The 20,608-nt window shown below is 39.7% G+C and overlaps 1 protein-coding gene across 21 annotated transcripts in view; it reads left to right on the top strand.

Annotated features, from left to right (window-relative positions):
- Window positions 1-641: 641 nt before the first annotated feature.
- The window catches only part of lrrfip2 (leucine rich repeat (in FLII) interacting protein 2), a 34,261-nt gene continuing 14,294 nt past the window's right edge, over window positions 642-20,608 (top strand). For 5 of the 21 annotated variants that reach the window (XM_061788884.1, XM_061788879.1, XM_061788887.1 and 2 more), the window contains exons 1-16: window positions 642-821; window positions 1,866-2,029; window positions 11,462-11,548; window positions 15,287-15,349; window positions 15,937-15,993; window positions 16,097-16,135; window positions 16,315-16,386; window positions 16,788-16,835; window positions 16,916-16,981; window positions 17,564-17,653; window positions 17,959-18,018; window positions 18,851-18,904; window positions 19,030-19,086; window positions 19,380-19,451; window positions 19,606-19,719; window positions 20,167-20,208. In XM_061788884.1, coding sequence (XP_061644868.1) covers window positions 1,940-2,029; window positions 11,462-11,548; window positions 15,287-15,349; window positions 15,937-15,993; window positions 16,097-16,135; window positions 16,315-16,386; window positions 16,788-16,835; window positions 16,916-16,981; window positions 17,564-17,653; window positions 17,959-18,018; window positions 18,851-18,904; window positions 19,030-19,086; window positions 19,380-19,451; window positions 19,606-19,719; window positions 20,167-20,208 — 1,011 coding nt within the window. In that variant the 5' untranslated portion in view covers window positions 642-821; window positions 1,866-1,939. The remainder of the gene's footprint in view (window positions 822-1,865; window positions 2,030-11,461; window positions 11,549-15,286; window positions 15,350-15,936; window positions 15,994-16,096; window positions 16,136-16,314; window positions 16,387-16,787; window positions 16,836-16,915; window positions 16,982-17,563; window positions 17,654-17,958; window positions 18,019-18,850; window positions 18,905-19,029; window positions 19,087-19,379; window positions 19,452-19,605; window positions 19,720-20,166; window positions 20,209-20,608) is intronic. The other 16 variants (XM_061788894.1, XM_061788892.1, XM_061788893.1 and 13 more) reach the window with 13 other exon arrangements.

The raw sequence follows: 20,608 nt of genomic DNA, 5'->3' as shown, positions 1-20,608 counted from the left end.
CAGTTGACAAATATTGGCGACGTCATCCCCTGATCTACCCCCCAAACAGGGGCTTAAGGGGGCTTTTAAATAAGCATTTTTTTTCCTTTCTTTTTTAATAGGCCCACCAATATACTGTATTATACGTTATACGCCACAACATATGACAACCGAAAGACTATGTTGTTTGATTAATAGTTTTCGGGTACAAAACTGAGCATCGTTATACATTGAAGGCAGAATTCCGGATGAAGCTCTGGGTTCTCATTAGATTAGGTTGGTTAGTGGTTTACCTAATTAAGTGATTGGGGAGTGTAAAATAAACGCCAAACTGTGTGACGCGCTTACAAGTGTTGAAAAAATAGGAGCTACTACCACCTTGTGGCTATAAACCGACCGTGCAATTTAGAAAGGGCGCTTAATGTATTTTCGAAGGTAGGTTCTAGACAAAAAAACATGCCAATTTTTAAAATTGACCAACCCCGTCCATTGTAATGTAAAATTCATGAAGTCCTCGTGTGATGGCTTGTGTTAAATAGCTTTATGTTGTAAAAGGTTTTAATTCCATGTAACAACTTGCCCCCGTTGTGTCGTGAAACAATGCCCGTTGTGAAATGCGAGCACTGAACGCACCATCACGCCCTAACTTCCCCAACATCCGGGCACTTTTGAGCTAGCCAGTGTGGAGGGTGCTAAGGAAAGAGGGCAGCGGTGGAAAGGCGAACAGATGACAGCTGTCAGCGTTGACAAAAACACTTCCAAATTCTCACTAGAGGACTAATGTCGGACCCCTAAATCACCGAGGCGTGCTGTGTCGGAGGTTATTTATAGACTTTTAGAAGGTAACTTTACTTTTTTTTTTTTCTTCTTCTTTCATAGTGGGAAATATGAGTGGAAGAGCACTGCCAGTTTACCCTGTCTGATGGGAGAATCGAGGACTACCAAGCTAACACTAAACTGAATCTGTCTACTCGGCTACCTCTAATTGTATTGGCTAGAGATTAATACTTTAAAAAATATATGTTAGGTCAGGTTTTTGCTTCAGGTTAGTAAAACTGTTTTGCTCAATAGATTTTCCGTTCACGGCTATTGGAGGACAAATGCTAATTTATAGTTAGCTTACCAGTTTGCTGGCTAGCGTAACCTTTGCCTTTGCGTTAGCGAGATAGTTTTTACTTTACAGGGCTTCTAGATATGATTTGTTAAATTCGACGTTTCCTAAACGACAGGATTTAAAGACTGTGTGGTATTTTGGATTTGCTTTTGGGTGGAAAACATGCGGGCTTCAGTGACGTTAGCTGTTTGAATTTGGTTAACGCTTGCATTGATTGTTGAGCGTAAACTACATTGAATTTATACATGACATTTGGTGTTTGTAAGACGTTAAACTTGTTAGTCTAACTTCAATAAGTTCGGAAAATCAAACACGATGTGACGCAAATGGATGTCCTCATGCTGCTTTTTTCCTTTTGTCTTATGTAAATATGGTCTGGCAACTTTTTAAAACTGTGATTCAGTCGCACGTCACGGTGTTGATGGTGAGGAATAGACTGTTGTCAGACCAGTCAACCACAGTACTGTCTGAACCTCCAGTTCAAACTAGACTACTAGTCTATTGTTGTTGTTATCACTCATTTTTACAGCTCCATGCTTAAATTCTATGCTTGTCACATTTCAAGATGGTTCATGTCACCCACAACTGCTATCCAGAGCCCTTGTTGCATACATGAGTGATACTGTGTTTTTGCTGGAATAGAAGTTGGAGATAGGGAGAGTTGGACTATAATGCCTACTGTGATATGGAGCTTGCACAAATATCAGGAAGTACATTTGTGTTGTATTTATTTGTTTACCAGATTAAGATTCACCCTCTATTTTCTTTCTAGGTTTTTACCAATAATCCAATTCACGCCATAGCCTTGCCCAATACTGGAGGAGCTGCTACAGTTGGTGGGACAACATGGGCACACAAGGCTCTGGTAGGAAGCGTGCCCCGCTAAAAGATCGCTTCTCTGCAGAGGATGAGGCCTTGAGCAGTATTGCACGAGAGGTAAGTTTTTAAATAGTGATTAAAATACATGGTTTGTGTCTGCAGTGTTTAAGTAATAAAATATAGTTTGTTTTCAGTGTTTGCCGTTTACAGTCAACTTTCCATGCATAGGTAGATTATTTATTACTCAATCTAAAATGCACAAAGTATTTGAAGTCTTTATCGGCACTTTATCAAAATGTTTGGACATTGCTCTATGACTGAAAGGAAAATTCAGTTGAGTATCAAAAGCAGGTTAATCGCAATCCCTGAGGCTATCTTCACACTGCACATCAATTCCAATTTTTTTTTTTGCACATGTGACATGTATCAGATTTTTTTTTTCCTTCCATATCAATCTGATCAGTTTAATTCCCTCCTCCCCCCGCAAGTGAAGTCTGGACGTTCAGGTCACGCTCATCCGACTTATACGCCATCAAAAGGCGACAAACATCACAATTGTTGGGGAAAAAAACAGACATACGCGAACAGCAATGGTGAACGAAGAACCAGAAAACAGTCACTCGTGAAAATAAAATGGTTTAGAATGGATAAATATAAGAAAATGTTGGCTCCGGTTGCACAAAATCCTTGAAACTGCCACAATTGCATCAGGACTGAGACCTACACGCAGAGCCATATTTACTTCTGTAAACACACTGTACCTCGTGTTTTGTGCGCATGCGCCACGTGACGTCTTGTTTTGTGTTCATGCACCATGTGACATCTTGTTTTGGGCGCATGTGTGTCACTTCACTGAATCATTCTGTTCAAATTAGAAGCTGCATTTGTTGTTGTAACGTGAACGACAGATCGACTACGTAAAAAAATCTGATTTAACAAAAAAAAATCCCAATTGGACATCATGCCTTGCAGTGTGAACGTAGCCTTATTCATGTAATAGAGTTTTTATTTATTTATTTACATGGAAAATAATTCTGTATTATAGTACAATAAATTAGGGCTGGGTGATCTGGCAAACAAAATCAGAATATTTTTTTTCATATCGTTCGATCTCGATTATTATCACGATTTCTTTTATCATTTTAAAAAAACTTTTTACATAGCCGGTTTTAAAGCATCTGCACTGAAAATTATCAAACATTTTTTAGAATTAAAAATGTAAGTAAATATAAAATATAATTTATAAAATATAATTAGATTTTATAAATAATACGATGTAGTGTTCTCCATTACTTTTATTTAGGAGTGAATCAATATTGAAACTGTTATCCCTGTTATTAACAGCATATAATTTATGTATCTTGTTAAAGCATGCTTTCTGAATTTTTTAGTTGATAACAATAGCAACTACCGGTAGTTGTTGGATAGATGTTGGTCTGCCTCCTGACTACTACCAGGTCTAATATATGCAACACAATAACAGTAGGGTGAAATTTAAATTTCCCTTTGAATATTAAAATTAGTATAGTAAAAAAACAAAAAACAATGTGCATGTATTTAAGAAGTTGTTTTATTCATACATTCATCATGCATCAAATGTTGCTGCATTGGAGCGTAGTGGTCATCTATATGTCAACTCCAGCTAATATGTGGATATTCAGGTTGTGTTAGAGACAGCTGGTTTTGCTGCACAATGTTTTTGTATGAGGGAAGCTACCTGTCTTGTAACAACATGTCTGGGGTTTACTTCACTTTGTTCTACTGCAAGACTGCCATTCTTTTGGTTCTTTTTTTCAGAATCCTGTTACAACTAACATGGAAGGACAACATAATGGAAAGAAAATTCTTATCTTAGCCAAATTGGGCAAATGGTCACATCTTTGCCTGTGGTTTATGAAGTGTTTCATACCTTTACACAAATCAGTTTTTCAATTACTTGTTTCAAGAATGACTCTCCTGTCTGAAAGCTGTCCCGGCCCTCATTCTTGGGCACTAAGCACAAGGCTCCATTTGCTTTCTTTATAGTCATGGAGGGCAGTCATAGAAACATGAGTGAGTCATCTGACCCACCCGACCAGCTTCTAAATTTGAATGTCTTTGCTACAAAACAGTGATTAGATTGACTCTGCTGGGAGTGCACGGGGTCAATGTGCAACCTGTTCAAAATTGGCCTGACAAAGCAGTATTTGCCTTTTGTTTTAGAATCGTCTTCCATTCCTTTGCATGGATCATTCCATTAATCTTTTCTATTATTATATTGTTTTTACAGTCACTGGAGTAGCTATTCTATTACTGTTAGATTGTTTCACTCTTTCAACATTACACAGAGGAGTGTGTTCGTGCAGGTACTATAGTACATCGTGATTTCCCCCTTGTCCCCACCCCATTACTAGTGTAAGGGACACACCTGTACAGTCCTTGAATAAAGTATTGGCCCCCTTTCTCAAATTCTTATATTTTTGTGTAGCTTCCCCGATTTAATGGTTAAGATCATCAAACAAATGTAAACATCACATAAAGATAACCCAAGTAAACATAAACTGTTTTTTTTTTTTTAAGGTTAATTTTTTTAAGGGGGGGAAAAAACTATTCAAAGCTACCTAGCCCTGTGTGGGAAAAAGTAATGCCTCCCCCTTATTAAGTCATTAATTAACTGTGGCAAATAAAATTTTTTGGTTCATTTTCACTGACCACATCCAAGCCTGATTACCTCCAGACCTGTTCAATCAAGAAATCACTGAAATAGAACCTGTTTGACTAAACTAAGTCAGCCATCTCAGTACTACTTTGCAAAATCCAATGTGGCCTTCCGATTCTTTTTGCTGATGAGTGGTTTGCATCTTGTGGTATGGCCTGTATATTTCTTCTCTCGAAGTCTTCTTCAATCAATGGATTGTGATACCTTCACCCCTGCCTTGTGGAGGTTGGCAGTGATGTCACTGAGTGTTGACTTTGAGTGTTTCTTCACAGCTCTCACAATGTTTCTGTCATCAACTGCTGTTAATTCCTTTGGCCGACCTGTTCGATGTCTGTTGCTCAGTACACCAATAGTTTCTTTCTTTTTCAGGACACTCCAAATTGTCGTATTGGCTATGCCCAATGTTTGTGCAATAGCTCTGATTGATTTTCCTCTTCTCTCAACTTCAAAATTGATTGCTTTTCTCCCAGAGACAGCTCTCTGGTCTTTATGTTTACTAAACAGCAAATCCAGTTTTCACAGGTGAAATCCAAAGCCAAAAACAAGCACTATGATTGCTTAAACATTAGAGTCTAAAAGGCAACACCTGAGCAACTAGAAACACCCATCGGTCACATGTTCCAATAATTTCGATCACTTGAAATGTGGGTGGCTTCAAACAAAAGGTGCTCTGTCCTGAGTTGCTTAACACATTTAGATGTAAATACCATGAAATAAAAACTGGAATACTGAACTTTTGTCTCATATTCATCTTTTGATCCGAAACCCAAATGTCTTCAGTATACAACAAAAACAAAGTAATTGACCTTGCCATTCCAATACCTTTGGAGGGGACTGTATAACATGATACATACAGACGTTGCTTCTGAAGGAGTAAACAAAGTCTCTTACTGCATATGGATTGGAAGCCCGCCGGTCTGTTTCTTTCTCAGCTGCGTACACGAGACACATGTCACATGACTCACAACACTTCTGGTTCTATGGTGCTTGGGGCAAAATAAAAGCAATAAGAGTCTCTATGTATAAATGAACTAAAACCTCCCTAACAAGAACAACAACCCCTGCAGGCCGGATTGGACCGCCTGGCGGGCCGGTTCTGGCCCGCGGGCCGTATGTTTGACACCATAGATCTTAAGAACTGCAGGTCTCCCTTGCCTCAGTTAAGGACAATGTTCATGACCCAACAATAAGGAAGAGACTGGGCAATAATAACATCCATGGCAGAGTTCCATGCGAGCCATAAAGAACATAAAGGCTGGTCGTTTGCAAAAAAAAAACAAAAAAGACACATCTGAATGATTCCCAAGACTTTTGGGAGAATATTCTATGGACTGATGAGACGAAAGTTTAAGTTTTTGGAAGATGTGTGTCTTGTTATATATGGCATAAATGTAACAGAGCCTTAATAGAAATGTCATAGTCAAACATGGTGTTGGTAGTGTGATGGTCTGGGGCTGCTTTTTTTTGTTTTGCTTTTTTGCTTGTGTGTGTGTGTGTGTGTGTGTGTGTGTGTGTATATATATATGTATATGTATATATATATATATATATATATGTATATGTATATATATATATATATATATATATATATATATGTATGTGTATATATATATATATATATATATATATGTGTATATATATATATATATATATATATATATATATATACACATACATATATATATATATATATATATATATATATATACACATACATATATATATATATATATATATATATATATACACACACATATATATATATATATATATATATATATATATATATATATATATATACACACATACATATATATATATATATATATATATATATATATATATATATATATATATATATATATATATATATATACACACACACGCACGCACATGCTTGCCTCGCTTCTGCTTCGTCCTTCGCCGTACGTGGTGCGTCCAGTGTGGGCGCGATGCAGGAGTGGGGGTCGGAGTTATTGTAGCCAGCCAAACCTGACTGCAGTTCCTTAACTCCTCAATGAGAGTAGACTTTTAACTCCGTAAAAGTAGTTCTGCCTGTGTCGAGCAGCAACCTACGACTGTATCTGTATCAGAGCGGACTTGGTGCGTGAGAGTTAACCGTTACGATAAACCCGTATTTCAAGTAGGACTCCTGATATAGTGTTGTTTTGTTCGTGAACGTTTCGTTCAAAAGAACAAATCTTTTCAGTAAACGTAATGAGCTGAATTAGTTTATGAAATGATTTTGTTCTTTGAGCTCTGCCGCCGTTAGCCAGCCTGCTCGGACAGGAAACAAAAGCCTTTGAGCCGGTGGGGACCGGAAACGGACGCGTTCTGTGCAGTCTTGACGTGTCAATTGAGACGCGCAGCTGTTGCGGTGGAGAAGATCTGGTCAATTTTCAAAATAAAACACATTGATACGCGAATTGCAATACAACAGAAATTATATAAATTGGTCATTCTTTCTCTGCGGCCAGGTAACAAATGCCTCATGGCCCGGTACCGGTCCGCGGACCGGTGGTTGGGGACCATTGCTATACGTCACCGTCTCGCTTGGTGTTGTGTAGGTCCACATAACAGAGACACGTCAGCGAAAGTTAAGTGTTTATGAAACACAACGGCTCACACTACAGACATTGTGTGAGTCACACACAGGCATGTATTTGAGTGACAGGTGAAGGTCGCGTGGGTTGTGTGTTCAGCGGATTCATCAGACACGCCCACAGCATTTGAGAGCTGGAATGAGGGCTGCATTTTTCACAATGAATCAACAACAGAATGGCTTCCAAGTAAGGAAATGCACTTTTTGGAGTGGTCCAGTCAGAGGCTTGACCTCAGCCCGAATGAAATGCTGTAGCATGACCTCACCACCAGACTTCCCAAGAATATTGCTGATCTGAAGCAATTTTGTAAAGAGGAATGGTCCAGAATTTCTCCTGACTGTTGTGCAGGTCTGATCTGCAACTACCCTGCAACTACAGGAAATGTTTGGTTGAGGATATTGCTGCCAAAGGAAGGCTCAACCAGTAATTAAATACAAAGGTTCACATACCATATTTACACGACCTTAAGGTGCACCGTATTAAAATGCGCAGTCTCAGTTACGGGATCTATTTCTGTATTTAACACATACATAAGGCGCACCGTATTATTGGGTGCAGGCATGGTAAAACATACGCTAGCTTAAAACAATGTTTTTAAAAAGGCAGCGGGAGCAAAACTGAGTTCGGTTGTACTTTATTGAAGTATTTAACAATGTACTCACGTTATTTTTTGATCAATCCTCATCCACAAATCCATCAAAGTCCTCATGTTATGTAACCGAAATGAACAGCTGGGCAAGTTCTCCATCAAACACGCCAGGTTCCCTCTCGTCATTGTCGGAGTCAGTCTCGTTGCCATGCGGCTCCTCAGAAATGATGCCGTCTTTTACGAAAGCTCGAACAACAGTGCAAGCAGACACGTTAGCCCAAGCATCCACAATCCATTCACAAATTGTGGCGTAACTTTACTAATCTTAGTAAAGCTGTCTTGGCCATCTGTCAACCATCACTCCCACGCCACTCGCAACTTCACTTTGAACGCCGTTTACACCGATGTCCAGCGGTTGGAGTTCCTTCGTCAAGCCTCACGGAATGATGGCAAGCTCTGAGTTATTGCACTCAGTCGAATGGTGACTGTAGAGACGCTTCTCCCGGCTGTTCTTTGCTCATTAATCCATTGCTCGTGTTGGTCTTCCAACTCGTGCTACCTCGCCTTGTTTCCACAGAAACTCGTCTTCGTCTTCTTGACTTGGCGAAGCTCGTTTTCCTGGTTCCTCCACTTGCGAACCATGGATTCGTTGATCTTGAATTCTCCCGCGGCTGCTCGATTCCCATGTTCCTCCGCGTAACTGATAGCTTGCAGTTTAAACTGTGCTTCGTAAGCGTGTTTCTTGGTAGGTGCCATTTTCGGGGGTCCTTAGCCAAACCGATGTTGTTTTGCACAATGCACACCCCAGCGGTATATACCTACTGGGGGCGTGCCTTTAGCGTCCTCTTTCATGCACACCCTCCCCCCTTTAACATCCGCATGCTGTCTGTCCTCAGTCACGTCCGCCTTTCCTCTATATAAGCAGCGTGTCGGCAGGAAATGCTCCCAGTCAGTCAAGCGGAGTGCTCATCAAAGTCACACAACAACATGTACAGATTTTGGAACTCGGTGCACACATAAGGCGCGCCAAATTATAAGGCGCTCCGTACATTTTGGAGAAAATTGAAGACTTTTAAGTGCGCCTTATGGTCGTGAAAATACAGTACTTTTTTCCACCCTGCACTGTGACATTTACATCTTGTGTTCAGTAAAAACACTATTTTTGTGACTTAGATGAAAGTCAGATCACTTTACTAACCAATTTATGCACAAATCCAGGTAATTCCAAAGGGTTCACATATTTTCTTGCAACTGTATTTATACAGCATATTTCTTGCCATGGCTTGTTTCTTTTAGTGAGCCTACCCTCATCGCACCCCATTTACTGTTGGGCCAATGGCATGTCCAGCTTTCATTGAATGGCGACCAGTGGGCTGGATCTTGCCGGGCTAATGCGTGTGCGTTCTGGCCGGCATTAGGCTATCTCCTTTTCCGTGGCATTGTGCGCTGTGTCCGGCTGCAGAAGCAGAGCCCAGGCAATAAAAGCATTTTTGTGGTGCATGGACACATCATCAAACCCAACACCCTGCGCATTAAATGTACCCATGCAACACGTAAAGATTCCATTGCATTATTACTTGTTAGAAGCAGCATTTCATCACCAAGCCGCCTAAATACACTTGTCAATAATGTAGCGGTGTGGCGCATGGCATCGCCAAACACAAATAATATTCATCGTCCAACTTAGGTGCCAAGTCATTGGTGGAGAAACTCTGTTTGGAGGTGGTAATTGTTAATAATCCTCACAGTTGCGTAACAGTGAAGCGAAAGTGCAGAACAGCTCGCCATAGAGACATTTTGAGAAATGGACAGATCACTAAAGACTTTTTGGGTTGTTTAATTTCACACTTGATTGGTGGGTAGACACTCCAGAGACCCAATTACTGTATTTGTATACCAATATTTAACAATCAAACAGATGAAAAATGTTGTGATATATTATAGACCCCTCATGGCCCACTCCTAGTAATGTTATAAATGAAAGGTCTTGAATATGTGGCCCTAAAAAAGTTGGTAAAAACTTACAGATACCCTAAACAACTGTACCATCATAGTTTGCAGATAATAGTTAATAATTTAGGTATTACCACAGTTTAGTTGATGGTTGAATTTGTGTTCCGATTAGTGAAATAGCCCTATGACGTGCGTGTCAGAGAGCTGAGGCTATAGATAGGCAGAGGCAGACCTCAGCTGTGCGGGTGTGCAGAGTAGCTCATCAGACAGACAAGACAGTCAGACAGCTCAACAGGTGCAAAACATTGGGGCATCCGTCTCATTGGTGTCATTGGATTACTTCCGTCCCCACTTTGTCCAAAGCATATTTCATTTAGGCAATCATCTACAAATGCAGAACAAAAGAAGAAGAGACTTTACAACACTTAAACTGTTGGGTTACATGTTTTTCAGTTTCTTCACGCAATGACAAGTCAAATTAACTAACTGTATGACGCCTGAGAGTATTTTTTCCTAAAAAACATTTAGGAGCATTTTGTGGACAGTATATCTGTCAAGTCAATTTTTAACCGAATAAATAAAAATGATGCAGGCATTTTCTCAAGGTTTTACTGTAATATGTATAATATAAATTCCTGTACTAAAACACTTTTAAGAAACAGACAACTACTTTTATGTTCCTAAAGTTTACTGAGGCTTATTTAAGTCACTTTCTTTTAATATTTTAACCAATATCCTATCTTTATATGTAACACAAGTTTTGTTTGGTAGGGGACTCATCAAAAAGTTTTTTTTAAAATTTTATTTCATTAAATGGAAACGTAAACAGCCCATACTGACTAGCCTTATACTGTACAGACACAGGAGATAGAAATGCCTGGCGTGATGTCAGCATTAAGAAATAATGAACACAATGTGCAGTGTATTAATGGACTGTCTTTCAGGTTGAGATGACTTTGCTTTTCTCTGTTGGTGGAAAGTGCTTGATGCCTGACTATGTATGAAACGTATTAGTATGTGTATTTGCAATGAGGCATTATAAGGAATTCTAAGGAAGGACATCTACATAGTGCTTGTGATTCTATGATTGACCTAAATCAACTGCTTGTACTGAAGTGGTCTGTCAGATTCACTCCTGTTGTTAACTAAGATAGTAAAGGTCATTTTTCATGTTCTAATGAGTAGTTCAATACCTATTATGTCGCACTCTGTTTTCTCATGTTGCTTGCATGCTTACCAGTTTGTTAATACCTTATTGAACTCTGCCCCAGGAGGCCTTAAAATTTGCATTCTTGAAACCGATGGTCATCCGATGACCTCGAGAACAAGGTTAGATGTTCTCTACACACATTTAGAGTAGATCAACTTTTTTATTCTGTAGCCTAGTCTAGTAGGATGTAATTTTGATATAAATCTCTCAATCAACTTGACTTCAAATGTTGGCATGGTGGCACCCTTTTAATTGACTTTGTTTCCTCTGCAGTTTGCGTTCACCAATTACCTTCCTTTTGTGCCAGTTTGTTATAATGTAATGGGTCTATTTATTGTTTGGACTGTTTTTGCTTTCCTTGCTCTATGGTACTGTGCTAATTTTTGGGGTATGTTTCACGAAGCACATTGTGGTACTGTAATATGTGTAATTGTCGATGGCTTCCGAGGTATCTCAATTAAGTGGCTAACAAGTGTGTTCATGTTGTGTCCCACAGGCGGAGGCCAGGCTTGCAGCAAAGAGAGCAGCACGGGCAGAGGCCAGGGATATTCGTATGAGGGAACTTGAACGTCAGCAGAAAGAGGTAAATATATAATTTTATAAACAAAATGGACATCACTGACCAACAGGGCCTGTGATGATTATTAAACCTAAAAAATCCTTTACAGCTTACAGTACTATACAGAGGATCGTCGGATTTAAAGATAATCCATTCAGGGCAACTAGTTGACATCTTGGCGGCACGGTGGCCGACTGGTTAGAGCGTCAGCCTCACAGTTCTGAGGACCCGGGTTCAATCCCCGGCCCCACCTGTGTGGAGTTTGCATGTTCTCCCCGTGCCTGCGTGGGTTTTCTCTGGGCACTCCGGTTTCCTCCCACATCCCAAAAACATGCCTGAATTGGAGACTCTAAATTTCCCGTAGGCATGACTGTGAGTGCAAATGGTTGTTTGTTCCTATGTGCCCTGCGATTGGCTGGCAACCAGTTCAGGGTGTACCCCGCCTCCTGCCCGATGACAGCTGGGATAGGCTCCGGCACGCCCGCGACCCTAGTGAGGAGAAGCGGCTCAGAAAATGGATGGATGGATGGATAGTTGACATCTTTTTATTTTTTTGTTTATTTTAATTTTGAATTTTTCCGCCTAACCAGAAAAAGGAAATTTAATTAATCAGTTCAGGGGTCAAACTTCTACCATCATAAAAGCTTACTATGATGTTTATTTGGCTTACCAGAAAGGGTCTATATGGTTATAAAGTATAATTATTATTATTAGGGTTGCCACAAACTATTATATTGATTGTCGACTAATGACCAATTATTTTTGCGATTAGTTGACTAAATGGATCATATCACTGGCGTCGAGCCAAAACTTCCCATGTCCAATTTGGTCAATTCCATATTTTTGAAAGTGGCCTGCTCCCTTTGCTGACGCAATGTTAATGGCTCACCATAAATTCGTTATTTTGGTTTCCTGAAAAGTGATAGCTTTGGAGGGATGAGGATTCTTCCCAATGCCAGAGAGATGTAAATTGCAGGTTACCACACCAGCAAGCAGCTGCTCTTATACAACCATCATTAGCGTCCAGCTTAAAGTGTGTGTGTAAATTTGTAAACTTTATTTATCCAGATAGAACATTAAGGACAGTTGCTTATTTAAAATATTGATCTGGTAATATTACATTCAGCTTGTATCAGCATTCCCTACATGGTTATAGTTATTCATATATGTGATTATAATGTTATATCAAACATGTAACCTGTGTGCTAAGACTAATGAAATTGTCATCGTTATCCTAAAGCTAATGTTGATATTTACAGCACTAAGCAATTAGCTCACTGCCGTTAATGCTTATATTAGCTGCTAACTATCGAAATAACTTGTCAATTTGTCAGAAATTGAATCAGCCACATCATGTTTCCATTTTAGATGTTCGTTCATCACTGTCCTGCTGCCATGAAAGGCACGTTCTGTCTGACAGGTTTTGCATCGGATTGCTCTGCAGTATTTTTTGTGAAATACTCAGATTTCAAGCTCAGTTAATAATGCCGGTTAGCCGTATTTTTTCCGGGTATGTCACACGGTTTACCCGGATCGCCACTACTGCGCTTGTGCGTCACCGGAAAGACCCCCGGATAAGGACTACTGAGGGTGTGTGTCACGGCCACAAAGCAGACAACAGTTGAGCACGTCGAACAGCAAAAGAATTCAAGCACTTTTAAGAAAAAAAATAAGTTTAAAAATTACGAGGACGTCGACTGTTAAATTAATTGTCGAGGATTTTGATCGTTGACACAGTCGTGACGACTGAGCTAATCTTGGCAGCCTAATTATTATTATAGTTTAATTGGTCAGATGGTTTTAAGTAACATTTTAACATTCTTAACTGTCATACAAAGCTAAAAAGGGGAACAAATGGGAAACATTTGTACAGCCTTTTCAGGTTTATTGCGCCTTTTTTTCACCATGTAAAGTTACACTGGTGCTGCGATGCAGCGTCTAAGATGGGTTCTACGTAAAAAGGTTTTCTGTATAGAAGAGGCTTTTAATCATCCATGAAGTCAAGTCTCCAAACATTAAAACTGAAGCCTTTTTTCTTAACTGTTAAAATATTACAATACAATATTGTTGGTCCAGAGGAGAGTCTCTTCAAATAAAGAGCTTACTTTACGGTGCCCGTTCCATTTTCCTTTTACTGTTGGTATTGTTGTAGACTTACTATACTGAGCAACAGTAGTGTTGCTTTTTAAAACTAATAAAAATAAGAGAATTCTATGCTGACTGTTAATCTGATGTTTACCTGCTTTGGTCGAGCTACTTGGTGCAGTGTGACTAGGGTTGAGAACCGATTGGAACCGGGACTAACATTCCGGTTCTCCCAGAATCGTTCAAATTAAAACATTTCGGTTCCCAGTTTCGATGCCTACAGTCCGGCGACCCCAAAGAAGAAAGTGGCGAAAACCAACGAAGAATGCGCACGAAAACGTACTTCTGCCCAACGGCAGCGGCGAACAAAACTGTGTCTTAACTAATAAATGTTAAAATAAATGACCAGTCACCTCAGTGCAACACTTGGATTAAGATTATATTGTGCAAAGGAGGCTTTCACGATGTGTAAAAGTCTGACTTGCTCCCTCCCGCTCCGAGCCTCAGCCTACACCGCGTGGAACTTCAGTTAAGTCAAACAATAAAATATGTCTATCCCAACATTGAGGCAGAAAACGGTGGGTTACACTCTTGCGCTGATGGTTTTTAGCATTTATTTTAGTCTTCAAACCAACGTAAGAGCTGATGACAGACACAAAAATAAAATATAAATTACCATACTGGAAAGAAAGTAGAAAAAGTCGCATTACAAGTTTAACATTGAGCTAAACTTTCACAAAAGGTCAAACTAGCAAGTTTACGTCACAATGAATTGGGACAAAATTCACAAAAACGTCGTCTCACGGTATCACAAACACTAACCTTGTGTCTCATCGGTGGGTAGGTAAAGGAACCAATATTTTATAGAGCATTTGGTTCCATTCATTACTCTTTTTCGTTTTACTATCATTTTTACCGGTGTCATGTGAAGTTATTTTTCGTGTCAAAATGCTGGGTTCCAGCGCGAACCCTTCAAAATAAAAGGCTACATGCATAAAACAGGAAGTGAAGTTAAAACTTGCACATATAAACCATTTGACTTGATAAAACAGTTACAAGTAACTATTTTAACAATGTCATATTGAACTTTTAGCTGAAACAATAATAATAGGTTTGATATTGATACTGGTTATAAAGAACCCAGAGTCAAATATTCATTTTAGTCTATGCTACAGGCTGCTAAGAAAACGGATGTTCATAATTTGGACAACCTTTATTTTAAGCATACAAACTTTTTTGACCCAGCCCCCTAAAAGAATCGGATTCAAGAATCGTTTGGAACCGGAATCGAAATGAGGAACCGGAATCTCTCAATTTCAAATGATGCCCAACCCTAAGTGTGACATTGAAAGTGTCTGGGATCTGCATCTGACCATCGCGTTTCACTTGCACATTCTGAATACCGTTGAAGTCTGGAGCAGTGATGTACACTGTAAGTGTAATTATCTTCTCCACGAGGACCGTTTCCCATGTGATTCAGATTTGCGTGGCTCAAAGCTCAACATTTTTTTTTATTTCTTAGAAACAAAATAAACATGCAAAGAAAACCCTGCTGCATCTCCACAAAAATACCAACTTTTCTATTCTTGAAACAGTTGTTGGCCACTTTTGACATTTCAGCAGTTTTGGGTGATGTATGATTGTATGTTTTTCCTGGCACTTCCTCCCTCTGTCCAGCTTTCTTACCGCTCCTCTAGCAGCAGTAGCAGCAAAAAATGGGGTCAGATCCACAAGTGGATGGTAGGCGGGTGGGAGTGTTGCCGACCACTAACGCAGCCTGTTGTGTGGGACTGAGCTCCAGTTAGTTTTGACCCTTATTAAGCTACTTTTGAGTTACTCACCATAATGAACCTCCCTGTGGAAATATGGATTCATGTATTTGCTTTGGATGGTGCTCAGCTTGACTTTATTGATGGTGGATGCATGCAATTTAGTTTGGACACATGAGTCAGTTGTTCATATTCCGCTTCGACTTCATTTTCAGTTAATTGTCATGCATGTTCATGAACTGTCTTTGCATGGTGCTATTCTGTGTGTTGTATAATTGATACATTAAGGAGTGGGAGATTAATACTGTAGTATTAGTAATAATGGTTTTAGAAATTTTGAATGTTGGAATCAGCCCACCACTTTTGTTTTATACAGCTTTCTGAAAGGGATATTAACTGACTAACAGCAAAAGACAGATATGGTGTCCATTTGGTGATAAACAGGATCATTGTTTTGCATGGTTTGGGATTTCCATATCAACGTTTTGGCCTTATCCACCCCTGTAATTGCGCCTCTTGTACTTTGTAATCCTTACCAACTTTCTTTCTTAACTCCAGGCTGACTCAGAAAAAGCTAGAGCCACTAGTACTAGTAGATCAAGCAGCCGTCATCGGGTGTGTATATTCCGCTCCTACTATCCTACTTCCTTTTTTTCCTGCTTGCGTTTCCTTTCATCTCTCCTCCCCATCTGTTTTTTTTTTGTTTCAACATCAACAGGACCTGGATGATGATGTCATGTCTGTCCACAGCTACAGAGTGCGTAGATGCTGCACACCTGCTAATATTAACTAACTCTCAAAAAGTAACACTCGTTGAAAATATTTATTGATAGGAAATGGTTTGTTAAATAATTTTAAACAAAACTCCCGTAAAATACCTCTATTTGGTCATGCTCATTGTGGATGTATTGTAATGTTTATGTACTCCATTTGAAGTCAACCTCATCAGCTATCCGTGACTTGGGCTGTAATGGGACTCGATCCAGTTCCCGTAGAAAAGACATCTTGGTGCGTTTTGCGTGCATGTGTGTGTGTGTTTGCGTTTGCGTGTGTTTATCTATGTTTACTGTGTACTGCCTTGTGGGGACTACATACTGTTGTGCATGACATTTTCCTGGTTTGCTTTTTAAATTGGATATTTCATTTAAAGACATCCAGCTGTATGTGTGATTCTAAATTAACTCTCGTGGTCCCTTGATGCTATGACTGTTTTTAACCAATTGTTTTTCATACAACATTACCTCGATGAAGGAGCAGCTTGTCGTGAAAATTGGTGTTCTTGAGCTAGAGCTTTTGCTTGATAGCCTGATTGACCTAATATACACCTAAGAAGCATTGATGGGCCTCATGAAGTGTTTTCACTATCTACTTGTTCATTTTTTTCCTTCCCGCTTCTGTTCACTCTTCAGTCCGATGGTGTGAAAAATAGCTCCACTCTCAAGAGCTCGCGTTCCACTGTATGTATTTATTGCTGTCACATACATATCTGATTAATAATTTATACTCATTGAGATTTACTTTTTTCATGGGTGAACAGAGTTCTGTATACAATGATCTACATGGCCATAAAAAGTCATCTCGCTCCTCCAAGAAAGATCTGCTGGTTAGTAGTACTTCATCTGTTTTGACCTCATACTATGGCTGTACAGTAGTAACACAAACCTGTGGTGGTTTATCTATTGATTTAGACTGATTTAGATTGCTTATTTAGATTGCTCATTGCTTAGTTTAAGTGGTGCCTGGAGTCAACATGAGATGTCTTTTCTCACAGCTACAAGAGCTGATCCCAACCACCATAGACAACTCTTGTCTGATGTCTCCCTGATGCATTTGTTTATGATTTTGTAATGCTGCATCAAGAGATTAAAGATTGAACTTGGCAGGCAAAAGACTGGCACAGAGTAGTCAATCGATTTTTTATTTTTTTTTGATTATTTTTTTTATTTATTTTTTTTTTAAACTAAGTGTACTTTAAGCTCTATATTCCATCTCAGAAGAAGAAATTCGATCCCTTGTTAACAGAAACTCTATGGAGATAGCACAGTTTGCACACTTGGACCTGCACATTGAAATCCGGGTGTTGCTTTAAATAATGTTTTAATATGAATCTGAAATAGGTGGCACTGTGATAAGTGTTCCTGTTTGTTACTTTTTGGGTGGATATATTATGTTGTTGCCCCTCCAGACTGGACTATACCACGATCAAAGGAAATATACCAGCCTAACGAAGACCAATCTTCTGCCTCCTTCTGCCACATCCTCTTATCAGCCACGGGTCTGTCATCCTATCCAACTCATTTTCTTTTAATACAGGTTGCTGGGTATAAAAGCCGTTGAATAAAACCAGCCTTCGCACTGTAATATATGGGAATGTGCAACTCTAAAATTATTTTGGTGATTTACATTGTTGTAAAGGTAGCGCTCCACCAGTATTACACTTTTGCCAGCCCTTTGGCTGCAAGCCTTGTTGAAAGTTTGTAATTCAGTAAATCATGCATCCTGTTTCCATGTACTGCTGCTCTTAAGTCATTCTCCTCCTCACATTAACTTCCATTCCACTGTTCCCCTACTCTTTGACAGGCTACCACTTCCTCCTCCTCTTCCACCACTGGCAATGGGCTGTCACGTAGCTACAGCATGGTCAGTTTCTGTCCATTATAAGGAGCCTATCTGACTTCATGCATTTATTTCAGAAGTAGACCTCCCCCTCTCTTGTGGCCATATACATGCTCTCGGATGCCCAAGCAGGGTGACTCTGATTGTTTATTTTTAGGGCCTGGACAATCTCAGCTCTTTGAAGAGGCCGCTTACTTTCGTAAAATGATGTGTGTGTGATCAGGCCAAAAGATCACAAATGTCGCTGAACTTGGATTCCCATCTAAATCATGATTTTTCTCATCTCCGTTTTAAATGAAGGCAAAGTTTAACCTCCATATTATGGGAATCATTTTTGTCCACAAAACTACAAACAGCTACATGATTAAAAAACTATGCTATCATGTTTATTTCAAATCCATAAATTGATCATTTAGACACATCACAAATTCTATACTCCTTCTATTCCTCTGAAGTATATTTATTGATGTTTGTGCTTGAGATTTGTGCTCCTTGTTTTTTTACTTGTAGTGATTAGTTCTAACTTCCTATCAGTGACTGTTTGAGATGATTGTTATGGTTTGCACTGTTTCCTCCACTAGTTCATTGATATATTTCTGTAATTTTATGAGTCCGTATTAATTTCTGGAAAAGTTGTTTTGATTTTTCTTCCTATGCCTAAATTAGAGTAAGGACAGCTTTTGAATGATGTCAGTGTGTTTGTCATACAACACTGAAGGAAAATGGCCCAACCTAATAATGAAATACATTCAGTCCCTCTGCTTACTGCATGACCCTCTCTAGCATAACAGCTACACAACTCTGCACGCTCTCATTTTTTGCTCAGTCCTGCATTGTCTCCAATGTGTGCCCTCAGGCCTCTATTTATGACGACACTGCTCTTTACGGCTCAACCCAGGGTTCAAGAGCTGTAAGTCTTGTTAATGTAAAATGACCACCACTACAACCTACTTTGTGCTTTTGACTCAAGTTCTGTTGCTCTCATCTTAATCTTTTTTTCTGCCACATCCGCCACTCCTATCCCCTTTCACACAGCCCTCTGAATATAGCTGGTACTCCTCTCAAGCCAGTTCCACTCGCAGCAGCCCTGTGGTGAGCACTCCAATCAGCTTCCAATCGCATGATGTACACTAACATCACACACGATATCCACTGCTGCAGGGCTACCTAACTGATCATCCATACCATCATTCCCTGGCTTAATTTTAAGGACGCCATCATTAGCCTTAAAGTGTGTGAATGAAGATTTAAAAAGAATATCTTTTCGAAGAAAGTGAAAGCTTGCATTATCTGATTGTCCTGTCAGCCTACAAGAGTGTGGATCCTCATAGTGTATGTTGTGGTTTGTGCGCTTATCTGAATATTTCCGTGCGTGCCCATTTCAGTCTTCCTCAGATGATGATACTGTGAGCAGCGTGTCCAAAGAACGCTCCAGCAGAGGCCGCAGGGACAGTGCGGTGAGCTTTAGGGATGAGACAATGCTCCCATCTAGAATGTTCTACAGTTATCACAGATTGTCAACTCTTACTGTTTTGTTCTCAATACCATATATTGATGTATCCCTTTTCCCACCTCTGTCTTCATCTTTCAACTTGTGTCTGTTGAAAGTAGTCGTCTGACTTCTCTGACATTAGTGAGTCTGCAGCTGATTATTTCAGCCGCTCCAACAGACGGGGCAGTATTGTGTCTGATCTGGATGATTTGAGCATTCCAGATCTGGATGCTGTAAGTTGCCAAATTCAGTTCCCAACACTGAGCGATTGAATGATTTCTTATGCATGGTTTGAAACTAACTTGATGTTATGATTAATCTCACAGTTTGTGGATTTGGATCTTATGACTCAGTATATCGGTAGAAAGTCTTCTGGTAGTTTAGCTTTCCGTGTGTGTGTGTGTGTGCGTGTGTGCGTGTGTGTGTGCGTGCGCGCGTGTGCACGCGCATGTGCGTCCGTTCCTGTGGGTAAAATAAAATGTGATGAATGCAGTGTTTTTCTTAATTGTTATATTTGTGGTAGATGTGTTGAATCTGGACATGCAGCACTTGTCCTGATTCACCTGGACTAATTTCCCCAATTTACAGGGTGGAGAACTGCTATGAGCATGATTACTAATAGTTTCACAATTCTCAAATTTGTCTCCTCATGTAACATAAAAATATTTCTACTTTTTCAGCTGGACGAAAAATGTGACAAACAGTATTCAGATTACAGTCGGGTAAGTCCACTCTTAATTTGAAATTTAAATGTATTTTTTCCCCGGCAACCCCCAATTTTTTTTATTGTTGTGCTATCATAACACACACAACAGTGCCAGAGGTTGTCTTCAGCAATGTGAAAAGTCAATGCGATGTGTACACCGCAGTCACAAGCAAACCTTCACTATAAACATTTTTCCATCATGATTATTTACATATCCATCATATCCGTCCATCCATTTTCTGAGCCGCTTCTCCTCACGAGGGTCACGGGCATGCTGGAGCCTATCCCAGCTATCATCGGGCAGGAGGCGGGGTACACCCCGAACTGATTGCCAGCCAATCGCAGTATCCATCATATACAAACCCCAATTCCAATGAAGTTGGGACCTTGCGCAAAACATAAATAAAAACAGAACA

This window comes from Phyllopteryx taeniolatus, chromosome 11, assembly GCF_024500385.1.
Source record: "Phyllopteryx taeniolatus isolate TA_2022b chromosome 11, UOR_Ptae_1.2, whole genome shotgun sequence".
Classification (NCBI taxonomy): domain Eukaryota; kingdom Metazoa; phylum Chordata; class Actinopteri; order Syngnathiformes; family Syngnathidae; genus Phyllopteryx; species Phyllopteryx taeniolatus.
The sequence above is the reverse complement of the archived record's forward strand: the minus strand, read 5'-3'. Positions and strand labels throughout refer to the sequence as shown.